This window comes from Oryza glaberrima, chromosome 3 (genome assembly GCF_000147395.1).
Source record: "Oryza glaberrima chromosome 3, OglaRS2, whole genome shotgun sequence".
Lineage (NCBI taxonomy): Eukaryota > Viridiplantae > Streptophyta > Magnoliopsida > Poales > Poaceae > Oryza > Oryza glaberrima.
Genome location: NC_068328.1, coordinates 8,923,650 through 8,939,388, shown reverse-complemented (window position 1 = coordinate 8,939,388; position 15,739 = coordinate 8,923,650). Strand labels below are relative to the sequence as shown.

Sequence of the window (15,739 nt, the reverse complement as noted above, 5' to 3'; positions counted from 1 at the left end):
AGAAGTAGATTGTGGCTACAGTTGATGCGGTGAGGAAGCGAGTGACATGGATAAAATATTGGGGCAGAGGTGAGCGCACGCGCGAGTCCAGAGTCGTGCGACTCATCCCACTTCTGGCATGTGGGATCCGGCCGATTTGCCTGGAGCTGCATATCCAACATCTATACAGAATATTCTCTACCGGGTGGCCATATCCCACTTCTATCTATCAACCAAACAACAAAAAAAAACTTGCGGCCATGTTCTATCTGGGTATATCCCACCAACCAAACACACCCTTAGACAATTGCATCAGAGTTTTCTAGTGTGTTGTCGTTAGCCACCAAGGTCAATTGGGATAGGGTGGGGGGAGGGGGCTAGATTCACTTTCAAACACAAAGCAGAAGGCAATCCATGGTTTGTAAGTTAACCATGACAGAAAAATAGGGCAAAGGTACACAAGAAAATAAATGTTCACGAACACATCCTATGGCAACGGGATGAGAAGAGTGGGAGGAAGAGGGGCATGTCATCTCAGAAAGGGTCAGAATATAGTTGTGGGAGTAGTCGCGAAGAGGAAGCAGCAGCATGGAGGGAGACTTCTTTTCTTTCCGAGGATGCATTTGTGACCGGTAGCTTTATAGTGCACACAACAAAGGCATACTCATTTTGCCTTTGCTTTCCTTCTACGTTGTCGCTTGCTTTTCGTGTTGCTTTACCACTTGTTACATCCTTCAACCCTGCAGTGGCGTAGCATATGAACGCACCACTGTGCCACTTCCTTCTTTGGCTCTGTTGCACTTGTCGATACCTTGGTTGGCTTTTCTTTTATCTCAAGTTGTAGTTAACTCCTTTCTTGTTCTAGCAATATAAGCTATAGGTTACAACTCACGAACACGTATTGCTCTAGTGTTTCAGAATATATCCTAGCTCTCTCAGTAGAGTGATTTTTCATCATAAGCTTTTAAGTCATTTGTCAGTGATATGGGCCCCGGGGGTATCAAGACTTGAGGGAGGATGCTGCCCCCAGTACCCACGTGGCACTCCCCCGAAAGGGGTCGGGCCTAGGGTAGGGTGGTGGCCGTCCCCTCTATGCCTGGGGTTCGGGCTGCCCCGAACCCCTCCGCATGGACGCCACGTGTACGGGGTTAGGTGGGCGTCCCCAACGCCCACCTAACCGCATTTAAGGCGTGCCACGCCGCATTTAATGCGACGTGCTGCGCGCCTGACCGGTCTGTGACCGGTCGAATGACTGATGGGATCGGGGTGGTGCGCCTGCACACTTATCACGCATCAGGCAGCATGTAACCTGCCATGCCCCGTCACGTCATGATGAGCCTCTCATCCCGACCAGAGTCGGTTCATCCGCACTGGTCAAGCAAGGTTCCCATTTCCTGGTGCAAATACGAACCCAGAAGTCTTCACCCATTAAATGATGAATGACAAGGGTGTCCCCCGTGTCAGTTGGTTCGATTTGATGGGCCCCATGCTGCCGCGCTTGTGCATGTGGATTCCAAGTCAAGAAATAAGACATGTAGTTAATGTAAAGAATGTCCTCCTTGATCCCTAGGTAGACTTTTAGGCCCATGTGGTAGCCCCTTGAGGTATAAAAGGAGGACCATACTTAGGGAGAAAGGGGAGGGATTGGTTATTTGGCTAGCTCACGCTTGGGTCTCACAGATTCAAGTGCATGTATTCCATACTCAATCAACCAAGAACATGAGTAGGGTGTTACGTTTCTTAGCGGTCCGAACCTTTATAAACCCCTTTTGTCTCATTGTTCCTGAGGGGCCTGTCACGCCCTGAAGTTCCCCTCCTCGCTTTAAAATTTGTTAAATAAATTGCCCGAAGAAATTGTTTAATTTAACCTAGAGTTGAATCCCTAAATTAATAAATGCAAATAATAATCGGAATTGGCATGTGGAATTTTTCTTGGGTTCTACATGTCAAAATATGCTAACAGGATTTTTAGTGGAATTTTCAGAGCCTTGGAAATAATTTTAACCAATTAAAATAAGCAAAGTGCAATAAATAATCCCTGGAAAATCCTTTTTTTCCTTTTCTCTTCTTTTTCTTCCTTTTTCCTCCCTTTTTCCTCTTGTTGGGCTGTCGGCCCACTTTCTCCCGCGCCCTTCCTCCTTGCTGGGCCGGCCCACTCCCTTCCTCCTCTCTACGGGTCACCGACAGGTAGGGCCCACCTGTCGGCCCCTTCTTCCACCTCCAGCCGACGGCAGCGTCGCCGCCGAAACCGCCGCCCACACCGCCGCTTCCTCCACATCCGCGCCCCACTCCGCGCCCACACGCCCCCACATCACCGCCCCCACGCCCCGCCTTCTCCCGCCCACGCGCGCGCACCCGCAAGGGCGGGATTCAATTCGAATCCCCCCAACTCTCTCTCTCCACCTCCCACGTCGTCGGCGAGAAATCCGGCCGCCCCCGGCCATGTCCGCCCCTCCCGAGCCCCTATAAAACGCTCCCCGTCTCTCTCTCTCTCTCTCTCTCTTTTTCCGCGCTCGCCGTCTCCTCCTGTGCTCTCTAACGCCGCCGCGCCGTTCGCCGCTAGCGCCGCCGCTTACCGCCGCCTCCGGCCGTGCACCGCCACCACTATAGCCACCACCGCCGCTAGCTTCGCCGTCGCGGGAGCTATCTCGGCCGCCACTCGCTTGCCGCGCGCCACCGCTGCACCGCTCTCCCCACGCGTCGCCACCTACCGCCGCCTCCAACCGCCTCTAGCCGTCGCTAGTGTCATCGCCGCGCCGCTCCGTTGCCGCCGTTGGCCTCGCGATCGAGGCCTGTCTCGTCCATCCCGTGCGCCCCGCCGTCCGCCGCTTGCCGCCGTCGTCCGCCATCGTCTTTACCCACGCCGGCCGAATCCCCGGTGAGGACTCCCTCCCCCTCTTTTACTCCCCCTTCCCCGTGTACGTCGCCGCCTCCTGTCCGCGCCGCCGCTTCGGCCGTGTGCCACCATCTCCTCGCCGGCCACTGCCGTTTCCCGCGCCGCCGGTCGCCGCCGTCGGCAGCCGCTCGCCGCCGCCGCATCGCCTAACCGGCCGGCCGGTTTGAAGCCGAGCCGAGCCGACCGGGCGTCTCCCCCTCCGCTTGAGCCACTGCCCGGTGGGGCCCACCCACCAACTGGTGCCACCTCCTCCCCCTTGAGCCGCTGCCGGGGGCGTCCCGCATGTCGGCGCCGCCCCCTCCCTTTTGCTGACGTCATCCGGGATCCTTTATTACGAAATAAAACTCATTAAAGCTTTTCTTTTATAGTAATAAACACATATAATCTTCTAAAATTCATATCTAATTCATCCGAGCTCCGATTAAGTCCATTCAAGTCTCAGTAAATTCATAAAAATGCGTAGAATCCATTAAAAATGGTTTTTTTTTTCCTGTTTCAGTAGTCTTATAGCATGTTTTGCTTGTGTGCTTTGTTTGTCGCATAGATTTCGGTCGTTTCGTCGATCTGCGGTTTCTCGAAGACGTTGCTGTGGTCTCATCAGTGCGAGAGCAAGGCAAGTCATGCATTACGATTGATCATATTGTACCCAATTTACAAATGTCCCGCGTTTCTATTAAATATTGCATTGTTTTACAATATCATGTGGGATGGGTCCTACTACTCAGCCATATCTTGTTTACCTTATGCCATTGATAACTTGGGTATTAAGATACTTAGATGTTGGTTTAGGGAATGCTTAGCCATGCTTAGTTCAACTAGTACACAATAGGGGAATCACATTAATGCATAGACTTTGATTATTGGCAATAGCTTTGGATTAGTGCTACCGCAAGGGTGTTAGTTAATTAAAATACACTACATGGTGGGCTGTAGGTGCATGGTTTTGCTAGTCGTGCCCATGGCGATTAAGGACCGGTTCGCGGGATGCCCTAGAAGAATTTATCGTACTTACCACAAGCCAGCGTGGGCAACGGCTGGGCTTGTAGTGTAGCTTTCCTCTAGTCGACGTACTCAGGCGAGGGTGGGCGTGATGGAGTTGGGTCGGCCGGGGTGTCCGGTTGATCGGCTTCCGGATTCACCGCGGCATGAAAGGGGGGCTGCCCGTTGCCTGTTGGGGACGGGGGCGAACCCTAAGGTGTGGTGCGATTGGTTAGAGGGGGTTATGCGAAGGGTCCTGTCACGGCTTCTTTCCGGTATGTCGTGGTGGCATGTCGGCGCACGGTAACGTGTCGTGGGGCTGTGTCTTGTGGGTACAGTTGTACATCTCTGATCAGAGTAAAACTATTCGAATAGCCGTGCCCGCGGTTATGGGCGGTCGACCAGATTCACCGTAATTAGTCTCACCCTAGTTAGCTAATGAACTGGTTAGTTCAGGTGGTGGTTTGGGCCTGACTCAACATGGTGTAGCGTTGAGCAGTGATTGGTTAATATTGATTAATTACTACAACTGTTTTACTGCTTTCAACTGTTGCTTTTAAATGCTAGCTTTATGCAAAAGGACCTTTAGCCTCCCTTGGATATATCCTGCATCATACCTCCTCTTCCGGTATGACTTGCTGAGTACAGTGGGTAGTACTCAGTCTTGCTCTCTTTTCCCCCACCCCAGAGTTGAAGTTCTTCTCAGTTGGAGATGTCTCGATGAAGTTGGTTTCGTCGTTGCCGTCAAGGATGTCTGTGGAATGGAGTCGCCTCGCTGCAGGAGTCAAGTCTTCAGGCTTAGCTCGCTTTTATCCTTTTCCGCTGCATTTGTAATCTTTTGTATTTTTGTAAGACATGGATCTGTATGTCAACAATTGTCGTTTGTGTACCCTGGCTGGTCCTGGAAAGGGGTTTAATGCACATTCAGCTTAGAAATTCTGGTTCGTGGATTTCAGGGCGTAACAGGGCCTGACCCCTTCTACATCACATCTTCCACGGTATCCTCGATTCTCACCCGCTGCCCCCAACCAAACTAAAGGGGGGGGTCTCATAATCCCCCGCTTGAGGAGTTCACCCTCCGACATCATTGTTTGCATTACAAAACTCAATACAACACAAATCATGTCTTATTCTGAGATTAGAAGATGAGTTCTAAAGACATTGGAATTCTTTCCAAAAAATGTTAACTTTAATAGGGAATCAACTAAAAACCATTAAGTTTTTAAAAAAAGAGTTATCCAACCAACTTTGATGTACTACCAACAACAATGCAAATTCTTTCTGGCTTCCACAAGTTTGAGACAAAAAAAAAGCAAGTCCAATCAGTTTCCGATGGATGGCGACGCTCGAGAAGCTAATAGCAAGTAACTCAATGGAGTTAGAAATGAAACAAACTATAGAACATGAATGGAATGTTGTCAACTGAATGCTACAGTTAACATGTATTTCTTTCTTGGAAAGCATTTCATTTCATCATCAAAAGAAAACCACCTCTGTTTTTAATGTTTTTTATGTTCATTATGTTTTTACCAACCAAAATATAATATACACCATAGTTTTTGGAAGGGATAAAGTAACCGTGCAACTTTATAATTGGGCCAAAACAAGCCATCCACAATGAGCTATCATATAATGCAAGCTTGCAACATCCATGCATTACATGGTGCATTTGTGCAAAGACTCAATTGTCTGTGGAAGACACATGTAGTATACAATACACTTCAATTCGTCAAACACATTCACCACTATCTCTACGTAAGCCAATCGGCTACCAACATGTAACCAAGTAAAACACTATTTCTATTGTATTTTACCTAAGCTGTACAATGTCTTGATAAGAAAAGAAAAGGAAATAAATAAATACAATGAGTATTTGGTCTCTAACTTTTCGATCAACCTAATTAAGATAGTTATAGGCAGCATAACTTCCAAACACTCTCGAATCATCCATAAAAATTAAGAACCAACCCACTAAACCAAATAAAATATATATAACACAAGAACACCATCATATATAATTTATTATCTAAGATTCGTAACAAGCTCCTTTTAAGAAAAACTCCCGAGATTTCTACCTAAATCCTAGGCATTATTAGTAAGTTCTATAACAAGCCCAATAATATAGTTCCATAAACTATGAAATAAAGAGCATCTATCTAATTAGCATCTCTAAAACACAAATACATAATATATTTAGCACGGTCAAAAGCTTGGATTGGCATTGAATTCTTAGTTGGCGTTTACACCAGCAGAGTCTAGGAGGAAACCAGGGTGCAGGGCCTCTTGATCTTCAGGTTTGGGTTTTACCGCTTGGAGCAGTTTGACACACTCCTCTATTTTGGCAGACAACATGTTTGATGAGTAAAGTAGCATGATCACTTCAGAATTACCTAGCTCAAGTAACATTCCGGTGATTTTACTGGCAAGGTCAGGCTGCAAAAAAAAAAGGCGTGTCATATTAATATAAAAGTATGTCCCTTTAATATTCCAAATATAAGTGAAAAGGTATGTCAATGTAACATATGCGCAAAATATTTTACATGATGTCTCTCAACCAATGGATATAGTCTATTCCCAAGCATGTTCTTCTGTTCCTCGGGTGGAGCAGTAGCTAGCAGGTTGTTAAAAGCGTCATTCATCGATGAAATAGAGTCACCATGATGAATAGCCAATCCATTGGCCATGACGTCATTTGGAATATACTTAGCATGGCTAAATCGCTGCGTAAATTCAAAAGGATAGCATGTTAAACTCTTCGTAACAAAATGCTACAAAGTCCAATGAACAACTTAGTTCATAGTGACATGTCACATAACAACATCTAGTGAGTATGATAATCTAATAATACTAAACTTACAATTAAGCATAAAAGCTTTTGCTTACAATAGTAGAGACTAATGTTGTTGAAAAAAAAACTATGGAAGTTTGAAACTAATTGAAATAGAGCACTGTTGCAAAAACACTAAAAACCAACATGATGAAGACATGAAGTAGACCGAGTATACCTGTCGGGACATGGACATGAATTCTTTAGCTGGTTGCGCATGTGGAACATAGTTCACAGTGTGGTGAAAATGCATCATATTTCCATTCATCCTTCCCCTGTTGTTTCTATATTGCCGTGGAGTATTTCGCATCTACAAAGAAAGAAATAAGATTTTAATAGAAGTTCACTTGAAAACATGTAATTTGAGCTAAGCAGGACAAGGACATACAATCGGTGAATGTATTTGTTGGATATTATGTGACGAGGGAAACATGTTATGCCTCCATTCTTGACTAATCCCTATGGGTGGATACATAAATCCTTGTCTCCCTGGACTTTGAGGGAAATGTGTACTAGGATGGGCAAAGTAAAATTGAGGATATCCTGTGGGTATGACAGGACTTGTAGCTCCAACCATCGTTGCAAGCTCAGCAAAACGTTGCTCTAGTTTGGCTCGTCTTTCCTCTTTCCTTTGAGCAATAGCAACGTACAATGGTTTGCCATAAAACATTACACCTGATTAATCCGAGCAAACAAAATTTGTTGACATATGAGGCAAGTACACACTTATTCATGCGTTAATGGGAAATGACATAGGATATTTACCACGCATGTTGCTTACAGCACATTTTGCTTCCTCAGGTGTGTTGTAACATACAAATCCAAATCCTTTGCTAATACCCTTTTCATCACGCATAATCTTTGCTGATGTAATGTTTCCAAATTCATTGAACCGTTCACGGAGAGCATCGTCGCCAACTTCATCATTAATATTTTTTATATAGACATTCGACCCCTAAAAAAAGAGAGATGCATTTTTAGATGAAAAAAAAATAGATTGTAGAGGGCAAATGGAACTTACATTGCTCTTAGTGATTATTTCATTTCTCTTCTCCTCGTGTAAGCGTTGTAAATATTGTTTCCTTTCAGCTTTCTTTTGAGCTCTTGCTACATACAAGGTTTTTGATCCTAATAAAACAATTCACAAACAATTGTATATCAAATTGAATAGAATAATAAGGTTTCACTACTTGATGAATTTTCACTATTTAATTATTTTAATATCATAAGTGGACTATTACCAAGTAGCATCCCGTTCATGGATTCTTTTGCTCTTTTGGCACTTTCTGGGTTTTGAAAACTTACAAACCCAAAGCCCTTAGATGTCCCATCATCTCTTTTCATTATCTTTACACTAATTACTAAACCATACTGAGAGAACTTCAACTTAATAAGTTCCTCTATTATATCATCATCAAGGTTCTTCATGTATAGGTTAGTATATTTGTCATCATTGTTTGTAGATCGTTCACTCTTCTTAATAAATGTAGCAACATGCCTGCATAAATATGATCATAATTGTAAACCAAACTATGACCGGACAAAGAATAAACAAATAACAAAGACGAGTAATAATAAAGAAGTAAACATACAATTGCCTGCCACAAAAATGAGAGTTGTTAAGATTTTGAATTGATGCATCTGCTGATTCTTGCAACGCAAATTGAACAAATCCATAGCCTCTACTTGTCCCATCCTCATTTTTAGCGACTTTACAAGATAATATATCTCCAAACTTGCAAAATAATTCTTGTAGACTTACATTGTCAACTAAATCATTAAGATTCTGCAAAATGCCATAGTAAAGTAGCAGTTAAATATGGCAATATACACCAAGAAAGTATATAGTGAGGAATTTGTTTTTTTACCTTAACAAACACATTTCCAACCCCACTTCTCCTAGCATCTGGATCTCGGTTAGACCACATTACTCTGATCGGCTTATCCAAAATAAGGCTATGATTTAGTTTCTCCAAAGCAATTGCAGCTATCAAATGTTTAAAAGGTAGTGAGAATTTTATCAATATCCATTAGCAAGAAAAGTTGGTTAGATAACAAGAACATTAAAGTAAGTGCTAAATCATTAGTATAAAACATGGCATGAATTGAAAGGCACACATGGTTGGATAAGTTGCTTCTAGGATTTCAATACAAAATAAATCAATAATACAAAATATAAGCAAATGTTACAAAATAAAAAGTCACAACAAGATAGCGATGGTCAATTTAATGACTTGCATACAAACTAATAAAAGTAGATTAAAAAAATAAAGAGTTATTTTTCAAGAATAAGATAAATCATTATACATCTCATTACAAATACAACTCTTAAAAATCAAAGTGACAAATGTAACAAGAAGATATATGTTAAACAATATAATCGACCTCATCATGTTGATACAGGATACATTGTACTAAACCTTATTTGACATGACCACATCAACTTCAATTCCTCTGTAACTTCTTTGTTTAACATAATTCGTGAACAACACATTGTTTTGGGAGATTGGCTTGCATGTGGGCCAAAAGGGTAAATACTTTTAATCTAGGCGAAGGGTATATGATCAGATTTTCGCACCTTTTTAGTTGAAAGAAAGGAACAAGCGATGCCCGCACACATTCTTAAAACTAAGAATTCTATCATGTGGCAGCAGCTAGCGGAACACAAGCTGTACATCCTAAAATACATCCAACTACTTCTATGGATAATAGTATAACGGTTAATATGATAGCATGCATGCATCAACCCCCACACTGTCAATAAAATAAGTGCGATGATCTGGGTTATTTAACTTGTTCAGTGACACATTGTTCATACAAAATGTCATGCATATTTGTAAATATACCAAGTGTTTTGATTTGCACGAGTACTGAGACCACCTCTATGCAAAACTCAATTATGCACTTAACCCGATCAAAATAATGCTAATAGCACATGAGATAAATTAATAAGACACAGATCATGCACAGGTTTTTTTTATACCGTCAGCCTGGGAGAGGTAATTGACGTATCCATATCTGAGGGAGTTGCTCGTGGCATTGTCGCGGCAGACGCGCACGGACGTGAGGGTGCCAATCTTGCCGAACACCTCGAGCAGGTGCTCCTCCCGCACGCTTTCGTGGAGATCGCCCACGTACAACGCGGGCACCGTCGCGTTTAGCCCCCCCGCCGCCGCCGGAACCGCCTCCTCCTCCACAGCCACCGGCGCCTCCGCCGCCATCGCAACCATCATAACCTCCATCTCCTGCGCGGCCATAAGAAGCAGCCCTGGGCCCTGGCTACCGCCTCTGGCTAGGCCAAATGTGGGTAAGGGAGTGCAAAAGACGAGGGATATGGAAACCAAATGTGCAAAAAAAATGCAATTGCGTTCTGGGACACGAGACACTGCAGGCGAGGTGTGATTTGGTTCACGAAAAAAAGGAACTCGTAAATGGTGAGACGTCTCGGCCTCTTTGTGATGCGCGAGAGAAGATGAGGAAGAGGAGCGTCCGCCCCCGTTGGATGGGAGTGTTTTGCGGGCCGCGCGGTGCTCGGAGGCCATCCGCCCGCCCACCTGTGCGTCGCCCCGAAACAACGCCGCGTCCGGTGGCCACCCGCGCCTCTCGCGCTCGCTCGCTGCGATGCGCGAACCGAATCAATCACCCATTCATTCATCCCCGATTGTTTCGTACGTTTTCCCCCACCACCACCAGTAAACTCTGGAACTCTCCCGAAAATGCTTATCATCATACTTCCGAGGAAGGAGGAAAAATGCATGCAACCAATGGAGTAGTAGTAGTGCAGGTGCATGACAAGTGCATGCATCCAATTTAAATGACAAGTACGACATGGATTCAAAATTTAAATGATCTTTTCTCTTAAACTATTTATCGGAATTATGAACTAATTATACTATTGGATTTGTTACAATTAACTCTTTATAACAAGATCTCACATGACAATATTCCGATGATTTTTATCACATAATGTTATTCCAATGTTTCAATAAGTATTTACTCATGTTTCACTAATTCAGATGTAATGTTGCATGTGGTCTTTTTATATGCTTTAATAAATATATTTTGTGTTTCAAAAAATACAACTTGACGCTTCAAGAGTGATATAAAATTTTAACAAAATAAAGTATTTGCAAATATGTTGCATTATATATATTTTTATGTTTTCAAATGTAGGACCTAATGTTTCATGTAATGGTGGTTATTATTGTAGCCAATAATTTTTATATAGTTATTGTTGCACATGATCTATTTATATGTTTCAGCAAATATTTTTTATGCTTCAAAAATTGCAGGTTAACGTTTCAAGAATGATATAAAATTTTAACAAATCAATATTTGCAAATATATTGTATCTTTTTTTTATGTTTCAGTAGTTGGGGCCTAATGTTTCATATGACGGTGGTTATTGTTGCATTTAGTAATTTTTATAAGTTACATCTCTCAGAAATATTTTTTTAGAGTGGGCTGAGTTATCCGTACAAGTGATAAAACAATTTTATGGTGCAACAAAAGGTTGATTTTTCTAAAACACATATAAAATGTTGCATGGCATTATTTCGATGTTTCAATAAATATTTTTCTGACGTTTCACTAGTTTATTTGTGAATGTTGCATATGGTATTATTGGATGTTTCGGTAATTCATTTATAAATGTTGCACGTGTTGATTGGGATGTTGCAGTGAATATTTTCTAATGTTTTAATAATTATAACTTCTTGTTTCACGTATCTCTACTATTATAAAAATTGAAGATGTTTCCGCTGATACTTTGATACGTCGTCCTTATTTGAGTTAGTTTTCAAGTTTGTTCGTTTTTTAAAATACATAAGTAGTCGTATAAGAAATTCTTTTAAAAATCTCGCATGCTAACTTGGGACGAGAGTCGGACTCCTAATTGTTTCAAAATTCTCACCAGACCATAATAAAGCATGTACAGGATGTAACCAACTAACCATCATCCTAATAAGGATTCTGAATTAGATACCTATACTTCAAAATAAAAATCCCATATACCTTTTAAATAAAAAAATATCTAACAATAATACGATTAAAATAGCCTTCTCCCATTGCAACACGTGTATTTTTTCTATTAATATATAAATGTTTCAGTTAGTAATATAATCATATTTATAAATTTTATCAAAAATATAGCCAAGTAAGATCTTGTTGTAAAGATTTAATTGTAAAGAACACAATGGTGAAATCGGATGTTAAATTTGATAAGTGAAGAGAGAGATTACATGTATACATGCATGATAGTATAGTATAGGCTTGCAGCGTAGCTGCTTAACTACGATGGTTTTTTTATATATAGTCAGATATGTGGGTAAACAACCTCCGATCTTTTGCTAAATAACTTACGTTCTATGTGTAGCAGCCTCTACCACCTGCGCGCTGGGCGCGGGGTATCGGCGACACGGGAGAGGATACCCCTTCTCCGGTTCGGCCACGGCTTACCGAACTCCCAAACCTACCCCTGCTCGAGCGAGCGTTATTACCGGGACTGCCTCGCCACCGCCCGGGGGCAGTGACGGGGGCAAAAGCGTCCACGCAGCCCGTATTTGACCAATCCCCCCGTCTCGTGTCGGCGACTCTTTCCCCCTTTCCCCTCGCCTTGCGTCCCGCGGCCACCATCACCACCACCACCCACCTCCTCTCCTCCCGGATCCGAGATCCGATCCGGCGGCGATGGCGTCGACGGCGGCGAGGCGGCTACGGGAGCTGCAGGGGCAGGCGGGGAACAAGACGTGCGTGGACTGCGCGCAGCGGAACCCGCAGTGGGCGAGCGTCTCGTACGGGGTGTTCATGTGCCTCGAGTGCTCGGGCAAGCACCGGGGGCTCGGCGTGCACATCAGCTTCGTCCGCTCCGTCACCATGGACTCGTGGACCGAGGCGCAGCTCCGCAAGATGGAGGCCGGCGGCAACGACCGCCTCAACGCCTTCCTCGCCGCGCGGGGCGTGCCCAAGGAGACCCCCCACGTCGCCAAGTATAACTCCAACGCCGCCGCCGCGTACCGCGACCGCATCGTCGCCGTCGCCGAGGGCCGCCCGTGGACCGACCCGCCCGTCGTGAAGGAGACCCCCGGATCTGGCGCGCCCGCCCCCACCAGTAAGCCACCCTTGCCCGCCGGAGGCGGTGGCGGCGGCGGCGGCGGCGGCGGATGGGATGACTGGGACGACGATTTCCGGCCCGACATGAGGAGGAACCAGTCGGTGGGGTCGTTCGGTGAGTCGGGGGCGGAATCAGGGAGGCAGCCGCCGAGGTCCAAATCGACGCAGGACATGTACACGAGGCAGCAGCTGGAGGCGTCGGCGGCCAACAAGGACAGCTTCTTCGCCAGGAGGATGGCGGAGAACGAGTCGAAGCCCGAGGGGATCCCGCCCTCGCAGGGTGGGAAATACGTCGGGTTCGGCTCCAGCCCGGCGCCGTCGGCGAATCGGAACGGCGCTGCTGCTCAGGGTGATGTCATGCAGGTCGTCTCCCAGGTAAAAATTCTTGCTACGTCGGTATTACTTGTTCTATACTTCTATATATGTTTAGCTAACTGTTGCAATAAACAGTTTTGCGCATGCCCAATTTATAACGTGGAAGTTTAGGGATTTAGATCATCTTTCTTCAAAGGAGTAAATACAAATTTGTGCTTACCCAGTTTGTAACGTATTTTTCGTAGTTAAGGGATTTAGATCATCTATCTGCAAAGGGATATACTGTTGTATCGTAAATCTGGTTTCTTTAGATCTACAAGTGATAAAACGCTATAGATGCTCCTGGTATTACTAGGTTGAGGTTGAATGGCAGTATTGCACTATTGCAGCAATTGTTACATGAACATCACTTGCTGCTTTCTTCCCTGAAGTCATTTCTGTTGCCAATGATATATCATCTTTTACTTATGTTAATTTTATGCTATGAAATTGTGAACTGAGGTTCTCTCTTAGATATAATTACACTGCTCTTTTTTTAAGCTTACTTTTGTATCTTGGGTGGCCTTTGTCAAGCTATACATTCTTTGCCAATAGGTCTTAGCATCACCTTGAAAATTTGATATGCCCTGTTTCCTGCAGCGACTAAAATGTAGCTTTTGAAGACACTGTTGTAATAGAGTTCGCTGTGCCAAATGGACAATATATAGAATAGTTAAGCATGCTTAAGCCGTTTTATTTGTAATACTCTTCCTAATATGCCCACAAAATAGCATATATCATTATCTTTGTTGAGTCCAGGTTAAATCTGTGTGTTGGTTAAACAGTTCTTGATATTATTATTATTCAGTATTAGGGTGATGTGCGTATCTAGTTAGACGCAGTTGTGCCAGTATTACACCTTTTATTTTCATCTGTCCATCAGTTTAACTCCTATACCATTTCATCTCCAGGGAATTGGACGGCTTTCACTAGTTGCAGCATCTGCTGCCCAGTCTGCTGCCAGTGTTGTCCAAGTTGGCACAAAAGAGTTCCAATCAAAGGTACCTTTTGTTTGTCAGCTGATTTTGTAATATCCCAAGTTGAATTTCCAGAGTATAGTTTTTTTATAGAACATGGATTTCTCTGAGTTTACTGTGCTTACCTAGTTGCATGGTTCAATCTGATTGTAATGATATATTAACCTGCACTCATCAGAATACTGGAATATAGATGAATAGATCTTTACTGGCGTGTCTCCTTGATATTGTCTTACATCAAGCCTAATCTCTTAATATCATTTATACTGTATCTTGAGCCATATTCTTCTACCAGCATTATTAAGTGAGTACATTTTTGCTTATATTTCCCACCTCATTTTCCTATCAAGGACTTAATTATTGAAATCTCGTGATCATCGTTTGCTCCTCAAGAATCAATGTTACTATGGTCTATATTGAACTAAATAAAACATGTTGTGTTTAAGATTATTTGCCGGAGAGCTTTGTCCTTGTCTTACACAGTTAATGATTTGTGCTTGTCTGGAATGCAGATGAGGGAAGGGGGCTATGATCAGAAGGTGAATGAAACTGTAAATGTTGTTGCCAATAAAACCGCAGAGATTGGAAGTAGAACATGGGGAATTATGAAAGGGGTAATGGCGTTAGCATCACAAAAGGTTGAGGAGTATGCCAAGGAAGGTGGGAATGGCTGGGGGGATGATTGGCAACGCAAGGAGCAGGGCAGTGAGCCTTACCATAGGTTTGAGCGTGAGACCAATGGTAATGGGTGGAATTCTTCTTCTCATGATGGTTCATCAAAGAATTACAATTCCAATTCCTGGGATGATTGGGATGAGCCAGTCAAGAAGGATGAGCCTGCGAAAGAACGCCAAAGCAGTGACTCCTGGGCCGGCTGGGATGATGGGAAGGATGACAATTTTGATAGTTACAATCACAGCACCCCCAGCAAGGGGAGCAATCAGAACGGAACCACCGGTGGCTCCTATTGGACGGAAGGCGGCTTCCGCTGAGGTTGATTTCTTTCTAGAGATATATTATACTTGGAGAAGTTATATATGCCAGAAAGTGTGAGCGTTCGATGGTCCGTATCATTCAGGATACTAAAAGGGTCAAGTAAAAGAGTTTGTGTTTTTGTACGTTGTTTACAACTATGTCTAGTGGTATGTTCCGGGGTCAATGGGGCTCATCTGAAACTGTCATCACAATTACTAAGAAATGTCAAATTGAAACTGTAATCTACACAAACTTCCTCTCATATTCTTTATTGTTTCAACTGCTTTTTTTTTTCTTTTTTCCTTTTTTCTTTTTTGTCTTGGACCTCCTACAGCTGTATCAGCTCTTCCATTATTTGCTCTAGTTGATAAGTCTGTCCAAAAGGCCAGTGTGTAACATGTTCCATATCGGTTGGCTGTGTTGTTATAGTGCTTTTCTTTGTTTGGCGCCAATCCACCCAACTTGATGAGGCACTGATAGGCTTTACGTCCTTTGTTATTGCCTACTTTCTCGACATCTTTTGATGCGACATGACGCGTATTATCCTTTTTAATTACTAATCCAGCCTTTCCAGGCTGAAGCTGACTGTCTGAGTCCACTCTTGGAAGGTTTTGTTGCATGGAATGTGAGGCTGGTTGGATC

General features: G+C 43.6%; 2 protein-coding genes across 2 annotated transcripts; one reads left to right on the top strand and one right to left on the bottom strand.

Annotated features, from left to right (window-relative positions):
- Positions 1-5,439: 5,439 nt before the first annotated feature.
- On the bottom strand, positions 5,440-10,105 carry LOC127768263 (polyadenylate-binding protein 7). Its single transcript, XM_052293807.1, has 10 exons — positions 9,664-10,105; positions 8,549-8,667; positions 8,273-8,466; positions 7,922-8,178; positions 7,702-7,808; positions 7,446-7,635; positions 7,069-7,355; positions 6,859-6,990; positions 6,394-6,573; positions 5,440-6,286 (listed from the first exon to the last, which is right to left on the bottom strand). Exons 1-10 carry the CDS (start codon positions 9,935-9,937, stop codon positions 6,083-6,085), a joined length of 1,944 nt encoding a protein of 647 aa, XP_052149767.1. The 5' UTR covers positions 9,938-10,105; the 3' UTR covers positions 5,440-6,082.
- Positions 10,106-12,256: 2,151 nt separating this feature from the next.
- LOC127768206 (probable ADP-ribosylation factor GTPase-activating protein AGD6) lies at positions 12,257-15,359 on the top strand. Its single transcript, XM_052293741.1, has 3 exons — positions 12,257-13,166; positions 14,057-14,146; positions 14,635-15,359. Exons 1-3 carry the CDS (start codon positions 12,369-12,371, stop codon positions 15,112-15,114), a joined length of 1,368 nt encoding a protein of 455 aa, XP_052149701.1. The 5' UTR covers positions 12,257-12,368; the 3' UTR covers positions 15,115-15,359.
- The last annotated feature ends 380 nt before the right edge of the window (positions 15,360-15,739 follow it).

Bases quoted from the DNA above. Each gene is read 5' to 3' on its own strand.
- LOC127768263 (XM_052293807.1), bottom strand. From the start codon at position 9,937: ATGGCCGCGCAGGAGATGGAGGTTATGATGGTTGCGATGGCGGCGGAG. The intron at 6,991-7,068 runs GTATGTCCTTGT...CTTTCTTTGTAG, and splicing joins AACAAATACATTCACCGATT to ATGCGAAATACTCCACGGCA. The intron at 6,574-6,858 runs GTATACTCGGTC...GAATTTACGCAG, and splicing joins TCATGTCCATGTCCCGACAG to CGATTTAGCCATGCTAAGTA.
- LOC127768206 (XM_052293741.1), top strand. From the start codon at position 12,369: ATGGCGTCGACGGCGGCGAGGCGGCTACGGGAGCTGCAGGGGCAGGCG. The intron at 13,167-14,056 runs GTAAAAATTCTT...TTTCATCTCCAG, and splicing joins TCATGCAGGTCGTCTCCCAG to GGAATTGGACGGCTTTCACT. The intron at 14,147-14,634 runs GTACCTTTTGTT...TCTGGAATGCAG, and splicing joins CAAAAGAGTTCCAATCAAAG to ATGAGGGAAGGGGGCTATGA.